General features: G+C 41.1%; 1 protein-coding gene across 1 annotated transcript in view; it reads left to right on the top strand.

The window, feature by feature from the left end:
• The window catches only part of T265_09163 (hypothetical protein), a gene marked incomplete at both ends in the record, with an annotated part of 49,428 nt that overhangs the window by 1,793 nt on the left and 22,173 nt on the right, over positions 1-25,462 (top strand). Inside the window, 3 exons of the mRNA XM_009175169.1 lie at positions 15,753-15,848; positions 22,465-22,563; positions 24,144-24,227. Coding sequence (XP_009173433.1) covers positions 15,836-15,848; positions 22,465-22,563; positions 24,144-24,227 — 196 coding nt within the window. The remainder of the gene's footprint in view (positions 1-15,752; positions 15,849-22,464; positions 22,564-24,143; positions 24,228-25,462) is intronic.

Raw genomic sequence — 25,462 nt, 5'->3', positions numbered from 1 at the left:
ACATGGGAACAACATCGGATATTTTTATTAACACTTTGAGGTAGCAAGCTGCCAAGCGTCGATCACCATCATAAAAGAGATTTGGAAATCTAATCCTGATTGCTCTTCCACGCCACCTGCCTTGGTGCGACCTTGCAATTCCATCAACAACAATGAAAATATCACTTGGTCACCTGTTGTTCCCAGATGCCTCAGTATTTTTACTGGGGTCATGTAAATTCACCAATGTAGGTCCTCGAATTCACCTTGCCAAGGTTATTGGAGGTGAACAGAATAAAATATAGTCGGGCCGATCTACTGATCATGAAGGACTAGTGGAGTCCTGCTGAGACCAAATGGTTTTAATAACTCCATAGAATTTTATTCCAGGTCATTAGACTGACTAAATGCAACATCCGACTTTTGTGGGAAGGCAACAATACCACAAGGTCGGATCAATCCGAAGGCAAACACTTCACGATAAATACACACTGGTCTGGTTTTGGCTGAAGTGAGTTTATCAGTTTTTAAGCTTTATACGGCATAAATTACAAACCAAAGACATCTAATTGCTGTTCAGACGATCTGATACCTTCTCGCCCCATTATGCGTAGGAATCAGACCCCACAGTCCCGTCAAAATCCATTTGCTGTAAGGTAGGCCAAAAACCAAGACTTATTCTAAGGCGGTGGAACATGTTCCATAAGGCAGATAGGCACCAGCTCTCCATGATGGGTACGTTGCTGTCCATAGTAATGAAGTTGAGGATGACACCGATACGGATGCGAATGGGTAGAACACACACTCCAAGTCTCACCCTCGGAGTGAGACTAGTCCTCAGGAAACACAATCAATTGGTGAAAAAAGCATAATTCGCAGCAATAATACCGAAGTAAATGGCTCAAGAGTGGATGGCGAGTGCGCTTTAGGAATATTTCGAGATAATCCTCCTTCCAGCGAGGATATTTGACGCTGGAAAGCTTCCGTAAATATGCTCCTACTTGTTAAGCGAGTTGATGACATTCCTGTTTCATAGAAGTCATACCTTGATTTCCAAATCATGAAATTTGGGATGCTCGTACTCTCGATGCATTGGTTCATCCCCATGAACTCTCGGTCACTTTACAATGAGGAATGCAGTTTGGCAACTCCAAAACCTTCATGCTCCATAACACAAGCCAACAATCGATGACGTGAGAAATGAAAAGAACCGTGTTTAATATTTTAAAAAACCCACGTTCTTCCCTACCCGTGTAAACTCGACAGTATTCTGTAATGGAGTGGATAGATTTACACAATGTGATTTAAACACTCATTTATTGTTACCAATTCGTTTGTCCAATAAGCTGAGGATAATTCCAGTGCCACTGACAAAGCATCAGCCCTAACATATGAGCACTTATTCTCGAGAGGGCTAACAGATGTTTTTTATGGTGCTCGAAGCAGGGACACTTGTGAACTACGAGGAAACGAAATATTGTGTTGAGAGGCCTCACATTGGAGATCACATCACTAGGAACAAATCTACAGTCGTATGGAGTCTATGTTTGTTCGTTATCACAAGGGCAGAGGGTGTTCCCGTTTCGCGAACTTGACAGGCATGAAGAAATTGCAGGTTGATTTCATTACAGCACGGATCCGTACGAATCGTTAACTATGGCCTGAGTGTAATGCCACTTTTTATGTGCATAGGCTTATTTTGGAGGGTTCGGTCTGATGAAAGTAGATTGTGACCTAACTTGTAAGGTGGGTATAATGCATCTTAACTAGATAGGCTCACCGTAATCAGACTTTTGATGTGCACATGCCACGAAACGCTTTCCTCAAATATTCTTCCATCTCATAATCAAAGCTTTATTTTTCAGGTTACAGAGTTACTGAACTTACCTTAGATTTTAGATTCATATGTTACCTGTTTTTCAGGAGGGTGGTAGTAACTAAACAAGAGGGAACAAGCCGAGGATACTTTCACTCGGTGGCAATTGCACAGTGTTTAGTTTTGAGGTGTGAGTCCTGTTGCAGCGTCATTATACGTCAATAATCTATAGAGTTCAACACCTGCAAACGTTTTTACTAATCTAACATACCCTGTAACAACCCAGTTCTTGCGTGCTATTTAGCTCGTCGTATGCGAGGAACTACCTTCGATATTTCTGGTTTTCCTTGTAAGTATGCAGGTTCTCTACAATGTTCAGGGCTTTGGAATTCAACATTTAGTAATCAGCATGCGAACTGTCACCTTCCATCGATTGCTTACGACCGGAGACTAGCTGAAACCCTGTTCACAGAGCAAGACAAATTCCCAGCCAGCACATGTAAAAAGAACAGCTTTTATGACTATCAGGAGGTGCTCACTGAAACTTCCCAGGTTGGGAACTGATATAAAAGTCGTCTACTTGTTTGGTGGGTGGCTCCAAGCAGAAGACTAAGTCTTCCCCGAGACAGGCATAAAATACTGCAATATTACACCTAATTGAGAAGGGCAAGAAACCATTCTCTAAGAACCCCGAGCAGTTCCCTATCATTTTCATGTTTTCCATGTGATTCACCGGTTATCTTGAGGCTGCGGGACATCTAGATTTTATGTATGGATTGATTGCATCAGAGCGCTTGGCTAAACGTACAACACTACGCTTCGCTCGGGTGAACTCAAAAGGCCGGAGTTCAAATCCTCACTAGGCCCCATCAACTGTCCAGAATCTGCTGTGGCCGAACAACCAGACAAATTCCGAAATTTTGTTTCGTGTGCCGCTATGAAAATCGAGTCTAAAGGTGTTGTTCATCACTGCGGTTCACTGGAGTTCACCAGCCAGCACTGCCTGCACAAGGGAATTGGAATAAGTCTAATTTGCAAGAATTTATTGTTCGGCCATTCAGTCTTCTTACTCAGAAATTATTGTACGAACTCTATGCGCTTCATTTCGCATGAATGAAGAGCGTTTCAAAAGTGAAAGAAGCAAAGTTCCAACTCTAGGCGATTCAACATTGTTTGGAATAGGTCAGGCTTTCTTATAGTTTGAAATGTCACCCTGGGATTATTTTTTAATTTGGAGGTCGGGTTATAAGGCTTCTATGCACTCTTGTCGAGAAAACCAGTCATACCTGGTCTTTTGTCTGACAGCGGAAAACCGAAGGCCTGGTTAGTGAAATTTTTCTATGGGCGATCTGATGTTGAGACTCAAAGGGATGGCGTTACCAAGAGATCAACACAAACCTGAAGTTGCAGGCATCTTTTGAAACAAGTATCAGAAACATTCAAAATAGTCCACTTTTCTATTTACTCGTCTCGTTGAACTCGGCTAGTTTCTCTCGTTGAATGGCATCTCTAAATGACCAACAAACTGAGTACGCTCATCAAGCGCATAGTCCGTAGCCTATATTTCCTTAGACTACGGTTGATGGTCAAACCACCAACATTCTTGTAAATATTGCACAGAAACTAGGACGTGGTCTCACAAGGGTAATTAAACATGTCTTTGAATCACTGTGGGATTTTAACATATCGAAGGAGGTTTGCGTGTTTAGAAGATGGAGTGGGATTCGTAGGTCTCGAAATCGCAAGTCCAGGTACAATGAGGGTAAGCAAAATGACGTGTCCATGCTAAAAGCATTGGGATCTTTCATTTCAAGATTTTCTAGACCCTCTGGTTTATAAAAGCTTACCTGGATGAACTTTTCTTTGATTGTCGAATACCTGCTAGAGGACGGCCATGGGAATGGTGAGCTCTCCTTCTCATGGTGTGCTTTCTAAAACAGTCCCTAACTCTGACACAATAAGCCAAAATTTCTGAATTATTTGGTTTTAGAGATCACTTCTAACATTCATTGATATTTTTAACCCAAGACGGGTCAGCACTGATGTGGTACATCGTAGTTTATTACGTTAATTTTCTGGTCAATGACCCCAATAAAAATATCACCAAAAAGTACAATCAAAGGCTTCGACTCATAATTAGTAAAGTAAGTCAACAGAAGACAAAAATCGATATTGTACTTCATTACAGCAGGAGATATAATGTGACACCGGTTGTATTTCTATATGTTTTACCTGGGTAAATCAATCACTCCTGAAGGACGAACTATGTGCCGAGGTAACTAGCCGGGACGATCAATCACCTGTCGATGAAATGTTTGCTAAGTCAATAATTTTCTTTAGCTGGCAAAATACCTGAAATCCACTACCCGAACAAGTGGATTGATTTTTAAAGTCCTAGGTAGTGGTGAGCTAAATAACCACTTTGAAGATGGGTAGCATAACCAACTATGGTATAGGAAAATTGGACGACACACAAAGACCATTCCGGCAGCCCCACACTTACCTGAAATGAACAGTTGGAACGGAGATTTCTGATGCACAACAATACAGCTTTTTATCTTCACTGGTATTCTAGCAATAGTTCTGATTTTCCATAACAAACTTCATTGTTGAAGCTCTGCGATGGCGTTATAATCACTTCTGTTATTTGGCTGGGTGAGATCGATTAAAGCCACATGCTCATTGTTTTTCCACCTATAAAACCTTGGACCGCACACAGGAAGAGGTTTGTGTAACTGGTATTTAGCATGACTTTTTTGAGTTCATATGAATAAAATATTATTCGATCTTGATCCAAGTGTGATGTTTGTGGAGTTTTTCTTTGTATCAGTTAGAGTCCTTGTGCTCAGCTGAGATGAAATAGTCGGAGGTAGTCACAGGGTACTCCACAGAGAGTACAAGTCCCGGCTGACCTCCAGACAACAGGAGAGGGAGTCACCTTGCCAGGACGAATTTTCACCCCTCAAAGTTCGAAGTTCCGATGCATGTCAGTTGGTCGGAGATCTAGTTGGGAGAAACTTATAAGCATGACATTTCTGAACAGGGATTCATGTCTGTCCGTTAACGCCAGAAAAGACTTTTGGCAAATCCTTTATGGTGCACACGCCACAAATATGAAACGTTACGCTTGCAGGCTCACCAAAGAGACTTAGTACAAATATATTCATGACAATCTTGACCTTTAGCTGAAAAACTAACTTTAGTTATCAACGTGGTTACCTCTTGAAGACTTGTCATCTTGGTTTCCGCTCATTCCATCCAGAGAGGCGTACAGGGAGATGTTTCGAAAACGTCCAAACTCTTAAAGAATGCAAGGACGTAACTAATAGTACTGGGAAACTTGGATGTGCACTTAGTACCAGCTGGAGAATTCTTGCTCGAGAAACCACAAGTGAATCAACGCTTACAGTGTGAAGACCTGCAGAGTATCGCAGGGCTATTATCAGTCACAACTAGAAGCCTTCGAGTCAGAGAAGAACTTGAAAGCAAAGATTTGATCTGGGGTTCCTGAACTAAAACCAAATCTTCGTTTCCTAATGATGTACGGAGATGTCATATTGCATATCGTTCTGGATCGTAACCTGCCATTTTCAACCATTCCTATGGTGACAGTTGTGCCTGTAGTGCTTTCTGGAGTATGACAACACTTCAATCGAACAAGTCTCCAGAAGACACTAACTGCGTATCAACTCCCATACTTTTCGAGATGAAATCGGCACACAAATTTGTAGGCAACCTTTAGTTCTGAATTTGTGTGAGAAAGGATGGAAAGAGAAAGTATCGTCCGCAAAATGATTTAGTTAAGTCTGAAGCTAAAACCTAAAGGCCGGAGAGTAGAAAAGCTCGCATGACGCAGTTCCATTGGAAATGACTACCTCGGGAGAGAACAGTAGGCTCAGGCTGCACATAAACTATTTCTGCGAGTTGTCCATTTGGAACGGTAATATCTACACTATCAGCATAACGAATGTTTGGATAGACTGGATATATGTGATCGTTATTTTCGTGTTGTCAGCTGCTACGAAGTAGAGATAAGTTGCAAGTACTGAATGACTCCAGCACTGTAACTTGTTTAAAACCAGTAAAAGGTTGACAGAGTGACCACATTGACACAACGCGGAATTCAAATGATAGGCCTCCATAAGCCTACCATACCGACACCGAAACATTGGTCTCTTGCCGCTTAATTATAATGCGCCTCATCCTATCATGTCCCATTATCCCCCAACAACAAACGTGGTGTCTTATTTAGAATCCTCTCTACATAAAAAATGTTGCTCTTTAGAAACCTGCGTGTATTCTATTTCCCATCAGATATGGTATAGTCGGTCTAATGGTATTATGTGTGATTTTTCTTGGGCTTAAATATGTTTAGGAGTGTAGTGTCCCCTGGATTTGAACAGGAAAAGGTACGCAGTGTAGTTTGGTACCGAAATCCCTCTCTGTAAAGAATTACACATTAGTTTTAATTCATCCCCTTTATTTCGTAAAGGATCTCATGAGGTAATGAACAAATGAGTTTGGATTTCTAGATATATGACAAAAATGGGCATTTTGTAAAGTATAGAGTGATCATCCAAGCGGGGAATTAATTTTTACTTACAGTTTCGCCTTGAAACTAGGCTCATTTTGAGACCCCAGATATCTCTTTCATTTTCGAGGGACAAATTAGGAGATAGGAAGCTCAAGCAACTTGCAATGGGAGGTTCCGTTTTGTCTGAATTAATATCAACTGCCAACAAGCATTAGACGCATTGGGGCACCCACTCATAGCATTTAATGTGCAAGAATGACATGTTTTCAAGTTAGAGAAACCCTTACATGCGGTTTTCGTTTTGACATGAACTTCGTGAACGGCAGTGAACCCAGTGAAGTAGGTTGTGGTAAAATGTGGTGTCCGTTTTTGTAATTTTCGGCACGGTGGCCAACTTGACTAAGAAAGCGATTTTGACCAGTGATTTGAAAAAAATGCAGCCCTATCATTGCAGGCATTTTCGGATATGTCTGATTACAACAGGAAGTCTACATGGAATGAAAAAAAAGAGATTCAAAATCTCATTAATGTATCACGATCCCGCTAAGAGTATCACAGTTAGAATTATAGAATTACCGTGTCTTCATCGCTTCTCAGTGGGTCGTAGATGTTTGTCAGAAATTACCCTATGACAACACTGATAAGGAATGGAGCGAATGGAGCTGAAAAGCACGTTCGGTGAATCGTGAGGCCATCCATTTTTGGATAAACTGTGCACGATGGAACAAGTATGCGATCCAAAATAACACAGAATTTCGGGCAGCACAATTCTTAAAACAGCTGTATCCGTCTTCTAAATCCGAACGTAGTTTGCTTCGGCCTGCTGCAGTTTAATCTCTCTGAGACTAAGTAGGTTTGGGATAAATAACTACTTGCCTTTAGAGGCCTATCCAGAAACCCCTGTGTAACGGCTCATTCATAATCAGGGGCGTCATATTCTGTACCCTGTTTACCCTGTATCTCTTGTTGGGAGAAATCCGTGAAACACATTGACGCAGTACTGTTTTAGTCGATAGTTTGACATGCGGCCACTCATATCAGTCGATGTAACCAATAAACGCTAGTGCTAATTTGTTGATCTCATCAAAGTTTTTCGCATTCAATGACACATACAGGTTCTCTACTGTAATATCATTGTTATCTCCGAAACATTCATCATAAGAGAATGTATGATGAGGGAAATTGAGTCACTCTCGTCCGGAGGAATGTGTTCAACTTACTTTCATGTTTGCGAGGCGATAAATCATGCGATCAGTTACCGCGGTACAATTGGTTTGATTGTAATAGACGCTCAGGTTGAGCCCACTTAAAAGACGTGTGGGTAGTTTGGTGTATACATAGCAGCATTATCAACATAACCTGGAGAAAACGATCACAAACGAGATGGATTGAATCATTTCTTCACAGAACAGCTGTGGAATGCGGCTTGGTGAGCCACTTACCTAGTTCTTCATGCTGCATTCTAGGACGAGTGGACGAATATACTAGTCAGGTTACTAAGTAACTTATGGTCTTTACAAGCTTGCAGAGTCACACGCACCTCGGGCCTGTGATTAAGATGAACATATAGAAAATTAAGGTTTTTGTTTGATGGAGTCTTGGGGAAAACGCATCATCAGGAGCAGAGTTCTGTAGCTCGGTATTTTCCCCATCAATAGTCAACTCAGCTGAATACCATACAATACGCACGGTTAGTTCAGTTTAAAACTGCGTGCGATGCTAAAATATACAAACCGCTTCATGAAACACCAAACATTGTTTTGTGTAGAAAAAAGTCAACTCCTAAATCTGGTCCACTCGTGAAACCTTCAACTTCATTCTGCTGACTCAAACACCTGGACCGCGAAATCACCAAGCACAGTATGCAAGTAACAATTAGACATGTCCAGTAAACCAACACTATTTTCCGCACCAACCATCTTAATTATATAGAACTGTGGTTTTCCTCAAGGGAACTACATTGGGCGGATACACTCTCAGGATCAGAGAGTGTCATGAGTCCTTTTCTAAATGTAAACGATTGAAGCTTTCTACAAAGCATTATTCTGATTACATATGACGAAATAATGGAGCAGCTCAAGATGACGATATTAATTACATGGGAATGATCGAAATATTCGAATGAAATACAAATAAGGTTTAAAAATATTGTTCAGGCAGTTCTGTTTAACGCTGTTTATAACTCGCCCTGTTTTACTCTAAGAATAAACAAGCGGAATATACAATAAGCCCTTAGTGTTTAAAAAGAATACTCGTGGAATGGCACAGATCCACATTTCATATTCAGCCATGGTGGCTATGAAATTACAAACGTTTTTGATCGAACAAAATGGCTGTTCTGTTTTATCTTCATGTCAGGTAATGCTGTTGTACGCACACCATCCAGGCAATCGGCGCTGAATCATCATACAAGCCACCTTTCGTTCACATCGTAACTATACTGAGATACGTTACCAAAAATCGCATTAAGCTACTTGGTTATTGAAAGATATGTGTGAGGGAAGTTCAGGTGTTACTTATTACATGTTTTGTGGTTTGTTCAGCAAAGGACATTTGCGATGCAGTAAACAGACAGTTTTCGAGAGGGCCAAAATCGCCAGATATTTCCATCTCAAACGGTCCTAAGTGATTCATAGTCTGATTTTCATAAAGCTGCGGCAATCGAGCAACCTTTCCGCATGCATTAGCCACTATGCATCTATAGAGAGATATGCGGTGTACCTTGGAAATGTGCTCTTCTAGACGAACCGCACAAGAAATCATCTCTGAATTGATGCTACTGCACAACAATGTAATCAATCATTTACGATGATTTAATGCGGAAATTTTCAGAAATATTAGCTTACTCTTTTATTATGAAGTAACTCATGTCCTTTCTTGGCGCATTCCAAGAAGCAACTACCCAAATCAGCATATACCCAGGATTACACTATCTGTAAAAAACAAAGTATATCATTTGCGTGACATTTTTGTGTGAGAGTTAAACTGTTATTCCCTTGTTAACATAAGGTTATGTTCTTGGGATTCTGTCAAAGTCTGGTAGAAACAAATGCGTGCGCTTAAACTAGTTCGTTTCCTCTGATAATCAACTGAACCCTGCAACAGAAACTTTTATAGAACCAGTCATATTTTCTTCACCATCAGTAGCAAATATGATCCGTCGATAATGAGTCTCTATTAGAAAGGAATCAAAAAGTCACAAGAATACAGCCAAAAGGAGGACGGGGCGGTAGGTCTGCAGGATAAAAATAAATAGGGTGAACTTAAATAAAGTTTACGATAATGAATTCCACCTAATATGCCCAAAAACCTTCATAAACTGTATTTTGTAGATGACAATGAATGACCAGATAACAGCCACATTGGTAATTTACAAAATTTACCCCGGTATCACAGTTGTATACCTTGCACCATTGTGTAGTGTACATGTAAATTGGTCTCACTGCTTGTTGACCAACGTTGGTCGTTTCAGAAGCTTTGCCTGGAAAAGCAGGAGTCCACAATTGATTACGTGCAAGCAATCCGAATGTGTGCCTCGGAATCATAGGTTTGAAACAGTTTCAAAGTGAACTAATATCACATCAGACCCGCGACGGCGGTAGTAGATATCATGGAGAACACCCAACTTGAAAGAACCCAACTCAGCAATGGAAAGGATATCAGAAACACAGCATGGTTATCAGGTATGAAACTCTAACAGAAGGACTTCGTTTCATTCCACGACAGTCGCCTGGAGTTCAGAAACAGCGGTCGGTTTTATGAAATTAATTCTGAAATTTCAACTTGAAGGAAATTCCGGCACTATGTTTGTCAATAGTGGGCGAGAGCTCAGCATGATTCAACAGGATAGAACAGCGCACCACGTCCAATCAGCACTGGGCAACTGTCTTTTCAGGTCCAATTGTTCGACCAACGGTTATCAAAGTGTAGTGCAGTGTGTATTCACTGATTTTCAATCACTTTTTGTTTGCCACATCGCTGACTGCGGTTAGAGGGAGGAAATCGATTTTTTGTGCGAACCGAAGCGTTCTTTAGTTTCAGGATAATATTTCGTGTTTTGATGTCTCATGACAATACATTAATGTGAGATATTGGAATTCACTCGGAACAAACCTTCGTCCAATGTTTGCACAACACAACAAGCTAACTGCGTTTCAGCAAGGGCTTCATGGGTGCACAAAGAATGTATTGCTATGTGGATCACCGAGTCCTCTCCGGAACACCATAGGTGAGGGCTCTGAGACTCTCATTATCTAAGTGTGGATGGACATGGAATTGTTGTCAAAGATGATTTCTTAGGATTAACTCTGTTTGGAAAACTAATTACCTAACATTTCCACATGGCTTTAACCTGGGACACAAAAAGCATTATCGCCTGTTTTAGGTGAGCCGAATGATGCTTACAACACTGCAGTCAGATCAAGATAGAAAAATTACCTTCGAGAAAAGTTTCTGCTTTAGTATTTCCATTTTTGAATCGTTAACAATAATGGGACTAGAAATCAGCAGGTACAAATAGACCAAAAACTTGTCTCACTCGACTAAGACAAAATGAAATCTTTTACAGGAGGGACGTAACCTTGTATTAGTTGCTGAACTGAACCGTTGTCACCCGGCCCACGTCCTCATCCTCGTCTGTCGTAGCATTTGTATTTGAAGTATACTAAATGCTGTAGCTAGTCGTAATTAACACTTATTGTTTCTGTAAAATACTTCGCTGTTGTATAGGAGCTTCATTCGCACGCTAGAAAGGACTGCACCGGTGTAAAATTTAACCAGGTTAAGAAGACAGTCCACATTCAACTGAGCCTCAAGAAGTACCCTAATTTTGTGTAAGAATAAGGGGCAATGTGTTTTTAAGCTGGTGACAGGTGGCCATTTCTCAAAAGCGTTCTCATTATATCTAGTCTGTACATAGTGTTCTCTCGCATTATTGGATATAAAAAATATATAATACAATAATCAAGCTCAACATTCACTTTCCCATGATTTTTTTAATAAATAGGGCAGACGACGCACAAAAATAACGTGGCAGCACGAAACTTTGAAAGGGAGAAGTTCCAATTTGTGCATATTTGTATGTGTTACGTAAGTCTCATCACAGCAAGGCCAGTCACTCTGTCCAAATACGTGGTTTCAGCTGATCTCATCTCTCGGAGTATCGATGGTGCCTCTCCACTCTTTCTCCACTCTACAACACGGGTGAAGAAATTTTGCGTGTCTTTCGTCGTCCTACGAAATGGTCGCGAGTAGTTTCAAGTCAGGCGGCTAGACAAGGTGCACCGTACTGTCCAGGGTCAACATATACTAAGCATAAGCTGCTGTGACACAGGCGCTTAGAAAGCAGGCTTACTACCTGATTACCTGATGTGCGCTCTCATCAAAAGGTTTAGCTCACCTTCATGTGTATACCGAAGATGATTTCTTTATGTGAACTATTTTCACCAGTAGTGTAGACCGACTGATACATTCATTCACAACCTCAACAAAATATGCAAATGTCTGACTGAAGTAAAATGATAGTCCATGGGGTTAATGTTGTGGAAACAACCTGAAAGGTTTCTCTAATCTCCTTTGATGAGTCCCGATAAGAACGGTGTCACAATAAATTTAATGTGGAAAACAAAAGTAATACGATCAGGCATTATTCAGATTTTTATATGTTTATAAGGAAGGCCCTGAAGTTACTGAAATACTAAAGTTTAATTTAACAGTTTATTGGACTTGAAGTTATATGCTGTTAGTCAGATCTCATGTTGGGTAAAGAATAGCGGTTTGATGTGAAACGTGACTCCCTCTGCCGCTTTGTTACTGGATCCCACCAAGCATACTGGATCATACTTCGTTTGTTCTATTAGCTGTTTGGTACGACTCACCGGTTGTCTGTCCATATTTCCACCTGCTTCGATAAGATTCGTCGGGGTTCGTGATTTACCCTTGGGTGTGCAACTTCAAATTACCTGGGAAATCAAGAATTCATCCCAGTTTATTTGAAAGAGAACAAAGAAATAGTTAGGTCCAGAGGCATTCAAATAACGACAGCATGATTGCCTTACCCCTCTTTATTAGTGTACAAAGGAATAACTACTACGTGTGTAGAAGATCTTGTGCACAAACAATCTAAGTTGTACGTCTAGACAACGAGCAGTTTGGTCCTAAACTAGTTGGTCTAGGAAGCATCATTCTTCTTCACCTTAACCGACCAGAGCCACCCTAATCAATGTTGTCATTGAATCTAGAGGAAAAATGATTTCCTTTTCCTTTCTACAGAAAACAAGCTGTCAGTGATTTTTTTAGTCAAAGTCTACATCTTCAAGTGACTTGATGCGGACTAAATTTCTTTTAAATATAAAACCTACTGAAGGATAAAAATTCTGTCTTATCATTGGAAATTCGGCTATTCATGCTAGAGTTAGCAGTATAAACTCAATGTGAGAATTTAGGACGCTGGAGGTATTACCTTTTGCGGATCAACGTTTGAAGCTGGTTTTGCTCAAAATAGCTCTCAGAGGACAAAATTTCATCGTCTCGGCTTGTTTGTCATATGACCAGACATCCGTGTTTCTATAAATTCTGTACACTGCAATTTCGGAGGACGGCTGGGGGTCAATAAAAACAGAATAATTGCTTTGCATATCTTTGGCGGATTTGTTCAGCGTTTACTCACGTATGTGGCGTCTAAAGAAAAGTGGTCAATCCAGTAACCGATTAGAATGGGCTCCCTATTTGTGCTGATCTCGTCTAGGTTTACTGATATGGATATGACCTCCTATAGAAATTATTTAAGCACTGTATTAATGATGTCAAAACAAACCAACCAAACGCACTTATGAGCTAACCACGAGTGCCCGGAAACGGCTAATGGCACAAAAGCCTAGAAGACACGCGCACCAATTCCGTTCTGTTAAAAAACGAGCATCAACTCAACCACTTGATGTTAACATAAAAATTCCTTACATCTGGCAGACCATCCGTCCCGATAAGCAATTCAATATGCTTAATTCTGTGCAGTAAAAGGGTAATACCGGACTCAATGCTGGTCTTCATACTCTCACTTGTGACCAAACGTCTGAATGTAAACTGAAGAAAGACCTACTCGTTGACGTACTTAGTTGATCCGGAAGGCGCTGATCTGATGAGTCAAAACCATATTGCATATTTCATAAAGATGTCTAAGTGTTCAGCATTGCCGCAGCTGCGCCTCGTTGGAGTTTCAGCTAACTGATATTGAAATAATAATTGCATAGCGTTTTGCGTTTTCCCCTTTCACGCATTGTGAACAAACCTGTACACTGTTGCCCGAAATTGCAACAACTGTGGGCCGAAATTCACCTGCACACTTATGTCGCTTTAGTTACCGTCGTAAACGCATTTTAACTATGAACTAGAATTTATAGGATTAGGCTTATTTTATTACCTGCGGAGACTTGTTTTTGTACAGACAGCGGACATTATTTTTGCCGGTAAGACGCTCCATGTCACGCTTTCACAAGTGAGAGTGTGTCAGTGTGTACACATAGGTTTGGAACAATTCAAAATTGATGTAAATGCAAAGGAACATCCTCTAATGTCCATGGTTATACTCACAGTGCTTTGTTAGATTTTGGAGGTGTACGATGGGTCACACTGGCATTATTGGCCACAATTATTTGTCGCATCACAGAGACATCATACTGACATGATTGCTTCCAGATCATGTAGCCCTAACTGGAACGAACTTTAATAAACAAATGGAAACTGTGGGCTGCATAACATAGTTAAGACTGAGAAACGAGATTGTGTGGTCAACAAGATACCACAAATCAACGGACCGTATAGAATTCCGCATTCACCTTAAGTGAAAAGTTTTCGAAGCCATCGTACAAGTCAAAAGTACGAATCCTATACTGGGCAAAGGCTAAAAATAGGAAAATTTTCATTTTAAGATACCTGAATATTTCCAATAAATGCGCCGACATATTTCTCACACTACTCAACAAGAGTACCAAGTTATCTCAGTAAAAATTTGAAAAGGACTTGATATGAGAGTGGTGAGGTCTCAAGGGAATTTTCATATCTGATATGAAACTCGAAACCTTGTGTAGTCGAGCAAATCAGGTTAATTCAACATCCCGTCACCTTAAGTGCTCTCGTGAGGCATTGTAATATTCTTTTCAGGTCATTATGAAAATTTTGTCGAGCCATCCTCGAAATAAAAAATGTTCTCGGATGAAGCGATACCATATATGCATGGTTTAATTCATATTAATTCCGAAAACTTTCGAGGCACAACGTTGAGATTCGTGCACAGTAATACATGTAATGAACAGACAGGGCGAAAATGTGCAGTTGTAGCATTCAGGCAGTCGGTCAAAAAGATGGAATAAAGCAGATAAAAACACCGATTTCAGTTGTAGTTAAACACTAGTTATGTTGCTTCGGAAAATGTTGCTATTCTGTGTGCAGACAGAATTAACACGTCACCGCCACACCGTTTCGCATTGGAGCGGCCAGTTTCGCAACGTGTCCCTACATCCCCACTACGATAAACAAATTCAGCCACACATCCTCTGAGGAACTATAAAGGTTGAAACTAACTTGAACCAGGTCAATAGAATTAAACGAACTTTAAGCCGAAGAGTTAATTTTAGTGCAATGGTGCACCGATTATCCCGAAGGGGCAAACTTAATGATGCTATCGGTTTATCCTACTGAAAAACTTGCCAGTAGCTTAACGATCACGTTGTTTCAAGGAGCAATTCACTCGTTCATCCATCCGCTTACTTATGCATTGATACACACGACAATTCATTGATTCATCCGTCCATTTTTTGTGCTCATAAAAGACCTATGTCAAGAACAATGATCTATTCCCGTTAAAAACTCTCCTGTACACATGAAACAGAAAGTGACTAAACCAGTGATGCGCTGTCCAAGTGTTTTCAGCAACATTTTGAGTAATTCCATGTGAACTTGTGTGAATTTATTCGGGTTACAGTGCATAATTCTAGGTGGATGTTAATACAGTAAATGCTGCTATTTTAGCCCAGAGTTGTGTTTGAGAAAAAAAAGGTATTCTGACAGGTATCTTAAAATGACACAATGAAAATCAAGTGAAGTATCAGGTACACCAAAAACTCCCAGCTTTTGGGCATAAAGGCGAGGATTTGCGGTTGCTTCAGGACATTTCGGTTCGAAAACCGGACGACAACAGATTCATTATGGGATATCCTGGCATTTATTTTCAGGTATCCTGGTATGAACTTTATAATGCCTTGATTGCTGGGTGGACAGATTCCTTCATGACATTCGTTTAAAGTTACTAGCTTAGTCTTACAGCGATCACTGTTTTGTTCTGCACTACGCAAGTGATTTCCGAGATTGCGTGTCACCTGAGTACCATGCTTAAATCCGTTATTTTGCACCCCTACTTCATTTTATCAGATCGTAATCCTATCGCACTAACGGGTGAGCTGGGAGAAGAGCTGGATCCATTTCGACCTCATGGTGGTCATCCGCGCAACCGAATGGACACTGCACGTAAGTAAGATGACACTGCCAAATTATGTTCGAAGTTGCCTCAGCCGACTCAAATCTTAAGGGTTGCTACCTGCTGCTACGTCTGAGGTCAGAACGACAGAACCACATACTGCGTGTGAGCTATAACCAGACTTAGAACTACTAGACACTGTGACCACCCAGCGTGGACTAAAGTCTGCCCAACATAAACACTAGATCCGTCATGATCAGGCACTTCCTCCTTCGTTTGAGCAAGTCCCGTGAGTTTAAGACCTATCGATTGTTCTGGAATGTAAGTTCGCCTGAATTCAACTTGTTTTGATGTAAACAAGTGCGTAATTAATAAACCGACCAAAATCACACTTATTCGCCACAAATTGGAACTTAAATCTAGTGTTCGACAAGCAACTGATAATGGAATTCGATCGGTACAGTCTCTCAAGAATATCATAAAATCCCACATGTGTTGTCCACCTGTATGGTGTTCAGCACACCAACAGAGTGTATGCAGTGACAGTGTGAATTATTCTCCTAGGGCTGAACTCGGACTATTCACTAGCTTATCCAAATAAACTTGTCTCAATTGAAAACTAGTCGTGTAATACTCAGGCAACTTATTTCTAGCAAGTGGGAAACAGTTTGGCTAAACAAACTTCACATACCCAGTGGCTCAAATTCACGAGGTATATATTCTAGTTAGGAATATATAACTGAAATCTAATCAGCATATTGGACAGTCCCAAAATGCGTAGATATTTGCTCCGCGGTGGAAGACCCACTCATAGTGCATTTGACGAAGTGTACTGAAGAGATTCAAACCTGTAATCTTCCAGTGGGATTTTGAACACCAGTAAGCCACCAGCTGCCAACCAGTGCAGTGAATAACGTTGATTTATGCAGAATCTACCAAATTTAGCCTCCGACTTTCAGACCATCGGGATGGTTGATTGATTGCAGCTCACTAATCCCGTAGTTCACCGGCTCCCCCAGGTGGTAACGTATCGCTAAAGCTTTTGACGGTGCGGCTAATGTTTATGTCTTATTTTCAGCTTTGTTGGAGATTTCGTCTTACGACTAAGATTTTCAGTATGGATGAAACTGATGTCTAATGATTCGCATATTTTTGAAACATACAGACAGTGTCCCTTTTATGAAAAGTCAGATGACACTAGAGGAACTTTGCTTTTTGCAAGCACTACAATTTGTCTGGTCAGCCTGAGCGTCTTCAGCCCATCGTTTGATTGAAGATCGCGTATTGGCTACCACTTGTGGGCCGCGTGATTAATTCTCGTTGAAAACTAAATCAGTTTACTTGTTGAATAAACACTACTCTTAAAGTTGCTGAAGAAACTTCAACAGCCCACAACCGCTTCAATCCTTCTGGGGGTTCACTAATTAAACGCAATCCCCGAGTTCCCATTATGCTCAGGTTCTAATCGAACCTAAATTGTAGATATTTCGCGGGCTACACTCATTCTTAAACTTACAACAGGAGAATCAGCCTAATTTTATGATATTATTGAATTCAGTTTAGTTCCCCGAGAAAGCCAAATCAGTACACATATGAGTGCATTTAGCGAACTTGTCGCAGTTTCTCTTCAGATAAAACAGAAGTTAGGTGAAAACTCGCGACCAGCGCCCATGTGGGGAACCCCAGAAAGGGCGCGGCCGGTCGTGGGCTGTTGAATTTTCCAGCAACCTTTTTAGTAACGTTCCGACAAGAATATATACCGCGATATTTGGAGCATCAGAGCAACATGAACTGTGTACCATAGTTTGTTTCACCCGACATTTCAGTCTGGGTTTCGTTCTGTAAGTAGACAAGAACCTGAGGACCTTAGAAAAGCAGTACGGGAATCTCGGGTTGACGGTTGGGTACCACTCCCTTCAGCCATGAGTGCCTCACCATCCTTGTGATTAATTGACACTTATATGGGGTATATGGCCGCCAATCTTTCAAACCATTCAAGTCGCATCACATGGTCAATGGTTGGATGGCCCCTCGAATAACGGTTTCTCACATGGAAGGTCCATACATCCTGAGAGATTTTCCCCTCCCTGGCAAATTTTAATTTTTCGAATGGCCCACTAGTGTGGCGCGTGTCTAGAAAAGCAATCGTTTTGACGAATAAGTCGCCCAGTAGTGCATCACGGCGCATATTCCCTTTGTTTGCACATCCCAGTTCTCATCCTGTCAGCAACAAGCACTTTGCTTCTAGCGATCGTGAAATACTTCCCTTCGGCGTATAACCAAGATCCTATGGCTTACAGTATGCGCTTTCTTTTAGAGAGGAATCTGTGCACGAGAAAATCAATAAAAGTTTTCTGGAAGATCAATCCAAACAATAGATCTACTACTTGAGAAGCATTTGTAAACAAACCTTGCTTTTGTCCCTGAATTTGTACTACGTAGGAGCTATTGTCTTGCCACAAACTGTCGTCGAGCAGTATCAACAAAACAAACGTGAAATTCCATAGGCCTCCTCATTAGGGAAAACCTCCACTAATATATGGAACTCGGATCTACCAAGCGTCTTATTCTGAGAGCTCTTCTCTTTATCTTCACTATTCTCCCGTCCCCTTTAGCAACGGCCAATGCTTTGCGACAGCAAAAAATCGACTTAACTTGTGTTTCTAGATGCAATATTCTGGTCAATTCCACTAGCGAACATAATATAATATCATCTACTTAACTTCTAACGGAGACTAAATTATATCCTGGTGAACCATTAGCTGCAATAATGAGGGGTGCCCTTCCACTTAGAGTTCATGATGTCATCCGAGTTTGCAGTGAAACTTGTCAGAGAAGAGAATCAATACTCACAGTCGCACTGAACACTTGGACCCTATTCTTAAGTGAGCTCAAGGCGAGCTCTACTGAATTATGCAAAAAAAGGCTTAATTGTCAAAATCCCCTGGTATATGTTATTCCTGTTATCTGATCCACTTCACATGCCTGCAGATTCATGCTTTCCCAGTAAACTTCGGCTGTTTTGTTCCTGCCAATTGAACGATCCACGGAACAGTTTTGATGAGACAGGTTGGAAATGCAAGCGCATCTATCAATCAAAACGATCGATTCAGCGTGTGTATTACGCAGATCACTGAAGTTGGTATGAGGTTAGCGGTTAACGATCCGTTAAAATCGCGTCCCACGGTGCGTCTGTTTTCGAAGCTTTTACTGAAATCTATTTTTAGTGTGATCAATGCTGAATGACACAAGCTATATGCTACATGTGGACAAAGAGCAATAAGCCAGTCTCCTTCACAAACGTAACCGAAATGAAGAAAACACAGGAAGCCAAACAGGCCGGTCGATACCACGAGGTAATAAAACAACTGACAATACATATCACTGCTCTGAGAGGACGTATAATTCTCGCACCTTACCGCTCCGTTGAGTTTAGTAAAATAAAAGGATTTGTCAGATAAGCACAGCCAGAAAGGTTTATCACAACTGACAGAATAGTAATTTACTGAATTTTCAAGCTTAGGTGCACAAAGTAATTGCGCCTTAGTCACTTTGGTTAGTAAAATTTGCTAATTGGAATTTTCTTCACTTATCCGGCCTTTCTTCCCAGCCGAATCATTAGGAGACTATCCATTGTGACTGAACAGCCGTGCAATAAGGAATTAGCTTATAATGTTTAATTTTCAGCTCGGTCACCAATGATGAAAGGAATACCCGAGACCAAATGCGATTAAGTTGCCAAGCCAGCGGCGTAAATCTAAGCAGTCGTATTAGTTTCCTCATAGACTCTTACGGTAACATACACGTGGTGGAATTACTGTACTATCACGAACTAGCGTTGAAATTCCATAAACAAGTGGGTGAGAGAAGACGCTGATGTTGGAACGTGAATCAATAGTACTTCGTTATGCGGAAGAGTATTCAATGAAGAGGAATACACCGGCTGGAAATTAATCACAGTGATAGTAAAAAAATCGTGTGCGAGTGGCTTGGTCAGGAGGTTACGGATATTCATGGTATGCTTACCACTGTTGATCCCACTAAATATGTTTCAGTCGCCTAGACATTTTGGTATGGATTAACTTCACCCACAGAGCGAAATACCCATTGATAAAGTTCCAACTTTCTTCATGCTATCAGGAAAATATAAGTAGTTTAGGAAGAAGCATAAATCACAATTAATGTGCCTTCCTGGTGAATCTTCATTCGGGTAGCCAGTCAAGACGTGCCCACGTGATTGACGGGTGAGTCCTGTCTAAATCCAAGTTAATCACACTGCTCATCAGTCGCTCTTGCTCGAAAGGTTTGTTATTAACTTGCTACCTGGAAAGGATGCAAGTTAAAAACCCTCAGATATTTGTAAGACGCGCACCGTGAAGGTTTTGATCAGGCATTCAGCAACTTTAGTGTGCTTCCGGGCTTCTTGCATAGACTGACTCTAATTCAAGGAGGAAATCTCGGTTGGAGAGCAGCTGGTGGGAAAGCGAAGTAGCAGTAGATAATTTGGTTGTAAGTAGGGTGGATGGTACCAACGTGCGGCCGGAATAGATGTCATGAACCGGTGTGGGCATTCTGGTCCAGGTAATTTGCAGTAATATCCCTGGGAAAAGTCACCATGGCGCAACTGCAGTTCAAACTGTGGCGACTTTCTGCTCGTAATTCGAACAGATAAACATCCCACAAAAGAGCCCATCATATATATACAGGTGCATCCATTACACTACTCATCTTGCTATTTTGTTTGCACTCGTAAATTCTCCTCTTCGCTCTTTTGTTCTCTTATTCTGATAAGCGTCCCAACAGATTATCGCGAAAACTGAGCGTTGTGTTTTTTGTACAACCTCTTGGAATAAAACAGATTGCCCTACACATTTATGGGGATGTCCTTGAAATTTATCATGAAAGTTTTAGTTTATTCACGAATGATTTAACAACAGACCACCAAAATGTGAAGGGAACAGCAGTGATCCAGTGAATCTATTAGTGCACAGGTGGCGATAGCCATAATACAAATCAGAAGGTGAATGTGCACTAATAAAAGTTTTTAACATGGTTGCGACACGTATAAAAATAAATACAATGTGAAATCGGAGCAAGTCAAAAAGGGAACTTATCGTATATGAGAGTCCCTTGGTGGAAGTCCGGACGGCAGGAACGTGTTTTTCTCCGCAGTTCAACTGCTACATCTACCCCATGGTTGTCCGTGGACTTGTGGAGAGGTTGACGTCCTTCTCCCTGCGCGTGCGCGAGTCTGTGTGTCTTGACTGGGTTCGGTTTGCCTTTATGTAGGTCCCAGTGCGTGTATGTGGGCGCGTCGGCACATGAGTGGTTGCTGCGCTGACTAGGCGGTGCAGACAATCGACGTCCGATGTGTCAGCTTAATGCGACGTGTTTATGCGTATGAGAAAAAGACAAGCCTCGCGATCCAGTGAGCGACTGTGAGTTGAACAGTCAAGTATGTGGGTGACTAGGTCGCTACAAATCTCCACGATGGTTCCTCAGAGTTAGTCAGAAGGCTGTATCATTTACGCACTAATCCAAAGTCCCCATACCGAGAGACACGCATTGAAGCATTCCTGGGACTATTTCGGGGCCCATGGTTTCCTCAATAAAATCCTACCCCAGGAAACTATTTTCTGAGAACTGTAAAGTAAATGCTTCTTGGTGCTCTAAATGTCTCAAGCACTTTCCAAAAGGAAACACAGAGAAATACCCTGTGGCGCTGAGCAGATTTACTAGGTCGCCTCACAATGAACAGTTAATCCTACGGGAAATGCTGGTATACTGTTACGCTGCGCACCAAGCTGGATGTGCACCGGTCCACAACTTAACATTGGTTACGCGCACAACCCCAGTAGCAGCGGCAATGCAAAATAACCGTTATTGTACCAGAATGTAAGACAGAACAACGCAAACAAGTTCAAAATATTTTAGACTTTAGATATTCATCACGTCTTTGCGGCTTGACTAAACTCTTTCATGATAAAAATAGCCCCTTCACTGGTTTCCAGTAGGTTCTGTCTACCCGCCAAAAGTACTCGCTCACACCACCCTATACTATGGTTGCTCTGCATGTTACATTAGTATGTTTCATTCAAAAAGATGAGCAAGTATCGAAAATCCGGCGCTTCCAATTCAGAAGTTGTATTTAGTGTTTCTTGTAGCTGACGTCCCTCCGTCTAACGACTCCTTTTTTACATTACCGCACAGCTTTGGCGTACCCTTAGGCTATTCTGGCGTGACTTATGAGGACCGTACCAAAGGAAACTTTGCGATCGAAACTAAGTATTTTGTAATTCCTGTGAAGAAAACGTGTCCTGTGGTTCTCTTGCTCCCCCAGCCGTCCAAGAAACTTCATCGATGAAATACCTGGAAGACTTAGGATATTATTTTTTTGATGAATGAGATACATTGCTGTCAAACAACGGCCTTCTCTGAAACCTTACTCACACGTCCACGGATAGCACTCAATTTCAGTAGGCCAGAAAAGCGGAGAGTTAGCTCTTGGACTTGTACAGCCGGTCGTACAGCTTTCCGAGTAACAAATGCGATCAACTTGGGGTGCAAGGTCTAATTTCTACTGTACGTGTGACTTTTTTGCTATTCAACTGTTCAATGTGGATAGGCCATGGTAACTGCTCCATTTTATAATTTACATCTCAAAAGCCAAACGAGATCCGATTGCGGGGACGGGAGAATTTGGTCGCGAATGGGACCCAATATATCAGTACAACGGCAGGTCACGGAGCAGTCATTTACATACAGGTGAGTGTTTTTTTCGGCTGCAGATGAGTTTTGTCATTTAGCGCATTTATTTTACTTTTGGTTCACTTGAAAATACTGGACACAGTGATTCGCCGATGTACCGGAAAGAGGGCGACCAGCACATTTTTCCTCGGATGAATTAGTAAAGCACTGTTATATATATATATATATATATATATATATATACCCTGAAAGCAAGTTAATTTTAGAGTGGTGTGAATGGGGGAGAAAAAATTCTCGCGCCTAACAAGAGTCTAGTTGTGCATCAGTCCACAGGAAACCTATCAAGTACCCCAGCGACTAGAGCAAAAGGATGCGAGGCTATACAACGACTGCTTTTGCGATAGCCTTCATTCTTTGATCTACCTTGAGTCGTTTTGTTTGCTTATAGACACCGATTGAGAAGACAATTGCAATTTTGTTCAGTTGCATACGAGAAACCTGACGAGGATACAACATATCTGGCAAAAAATATTCTAGTTGTTACATTTACTTGTAGCGATGGACTCAGAAAACTACACAGTTTGTTTCAATATAGGGAGATTCTTTAAGGTGAAATACTGTGCAGTATAGCATCGCATGGTTTGCTACAATATCGTGCAGTCCTGCATGGCATAAGACGGTATAGATTGATACGATAGCACAGTACACAGAAAAGTATAGTACAATATAATATGGCTAGACAGTATATATAGTATATATATATATATATGTGTAATATATAAAGTATATATATATATAATATATGTAAAATATGTACCGTACACATCTATGCATATATAAACTAGTGCACTGTAGCTCATAACAGCACGACGTATGACCTAGTAAGTATAGTATAGTATAAAACAATGCAGTAAAGTATATTATAGGGTAACCGTGTTAAAAATACGCCTAATAACATAAATACACGCTGGTGGTTAGATTTCCTGGAAAATTCCTACATGTACCTTCCCTAACGTTTACCGATTTCTTGGAAATGAGCTGCCATATGTTTGGGGTCTCCCCAAACTTCGCTTAAGTTAAAGAATAACTAAGCACCATCGTGCTCCATAAAATTGTTTTCCAAGGTTTTAGGCTCGCATTTCTCCATCGACATAGTGGATGAGATATTATCACAATCCAATCGAACCCACTCATGCCCTCTGAAGACTCCGTACTCGTAACAATTATCACATTCATCTTGATATTTTAAGCCGATCTCATTCTCATTTTCTGATCTGAATGAAGGATCTCCTCAACAAGTAGCTGATCTAATCACACGAGAGCGTGGAGACCAGTTTAACGCAGATAAAAGATGAACAAGATAACTATTAACTAAGCGACAAATTGATATGGTTTTACAAAATGCTTAATATCGTTTTACGGAAATAACTGAGAACTCTGCATGGGCGTGATGCTTCGTTGATAGACGTTACCGGTAAACAGATGCGAAGTGCCAGTCTGCTCGAAAGGACCAATAGCTGTTCCGGCCTGATCAAAATAAACTGGTCCGATGAAGCTAAGAAAGGTATAGAAATCAAGAGTTTTGTTTGTTTGGGAATTAATTTGTGTCTTGAGGAGCAAATTTTTTTTCGCTTCAGCTCCAACCGATCCAATCACACACAACCTTCCGGGCAATAGCTTCCAAACCACCCATATGAAGAAGCAATACAACGAACGATGGAGTAAGTGCATATCCCCACGCTTGATATTTCGGCTACTGAGGCGCCTTCCTCAAACTAACCGAAGTAGCTTGCTATTTGACAGTAACGAATAATCAACCGACAAGTTTACAGGCACACATCCTTCCATCTGAATTAATATACTAATTTTCCTGCATGTCATTCACTACAGTATCTGTTCTGTTAAACTCAAATCATCAAATTTACTGTGCTTATGGCCCTGAAATCCTTTTTCAAGCAGGTATTAGAAAAAGTGTTCACTGTATGCGGTCGGAAGTCGATGTGCACCGAACTGAACTCAAACGATCATTAGCTTTTATTCATATGACACATCTCGTCATACCGATGAAAAAGCCGGGAAATTGAACATTTCATCGCCACAAATTCCGCCTAACTTGATAAAGGGGTAATAGTTTCTCCAACTGTACCCACCATTAAATGTGCCAGCATCTCAGACCTAAAATAATCCGCATTCATGAAAACTCACAAGCCTGTTAGGGTTTGGGAAGTTTTTGGGCGCCGGATAATACACTCGAAAGGAACACAACTATAAACTGATGTCCACCAGACCGGATAAGTGTAGTTCAAGTGTGTAACGGTTCATAGGGAACAATGTATCATAAACACATTTTTGTGGAGAGTGAGCCTGAACCGGAGCCGACGGATGTGCGACTGGTTGTTGGCGGGTAAGTGGAAAAGTGCAGTCAAGTCACCAAGCTCGACGAACTGACCAACAACGAAGGAGAGCGTCCGAGCTACCCATGTTATGTATGAACCGGTCGAGATCTGGCTACTCTCTAGTACTTCGTTCTTCATAAAAAAAACGGTAGCCGTTTCGTTCTGTAATAGTTCGAAATGCGTTCACTGAATAAATGGGCCAGCATTTCTTCCACTGCGTGACCCAAGGGATCGCAGGGATCTTTCGTAAAGCTATGCTCAGTCCCACTCCAAGTGACCTTCATTGATACAACATCTAGCTTGTGAACATCACACGACTACATTTTATTAGGAATACTTCCAAATGTAAAAAAGCACTCTTGATGCAGTGGGTCTTATAGACCACTTCTGCTTAGCCTCGACAGTTTCTTCACTCGCACAGCTTTTTTCTCCGGACAGACGATCCGAAGTGGCCAAAAATGGCTTCAACATCGACAGGGTTTTTTCTGAGGAGTGCAAACCGAATAAAAATACCAAACGCTTTTCTAGATATACATATATATGTATGCATGTTCAAATGT

Source organism: Opisthorchis viverrini, assembly GCF_000715545.1.
Source record: "Opisthorchis viverrini unplaced genomic scaffold opera_v5_262, whole genome shotgun sequence".
In the NCBI taxonomy this organism is placed as follows: Eukaryota; Metazoa; Platyhelminthes; class Trematoda; order Opisthorchiida; family Opisthorchiidae; genus Opisthorchis; species Opisthorchis viverrini.
Note: the sequence above shows the minus strand (reverse complement) of the source record. Positions and strands in the feature narration are given on the sequence as shown.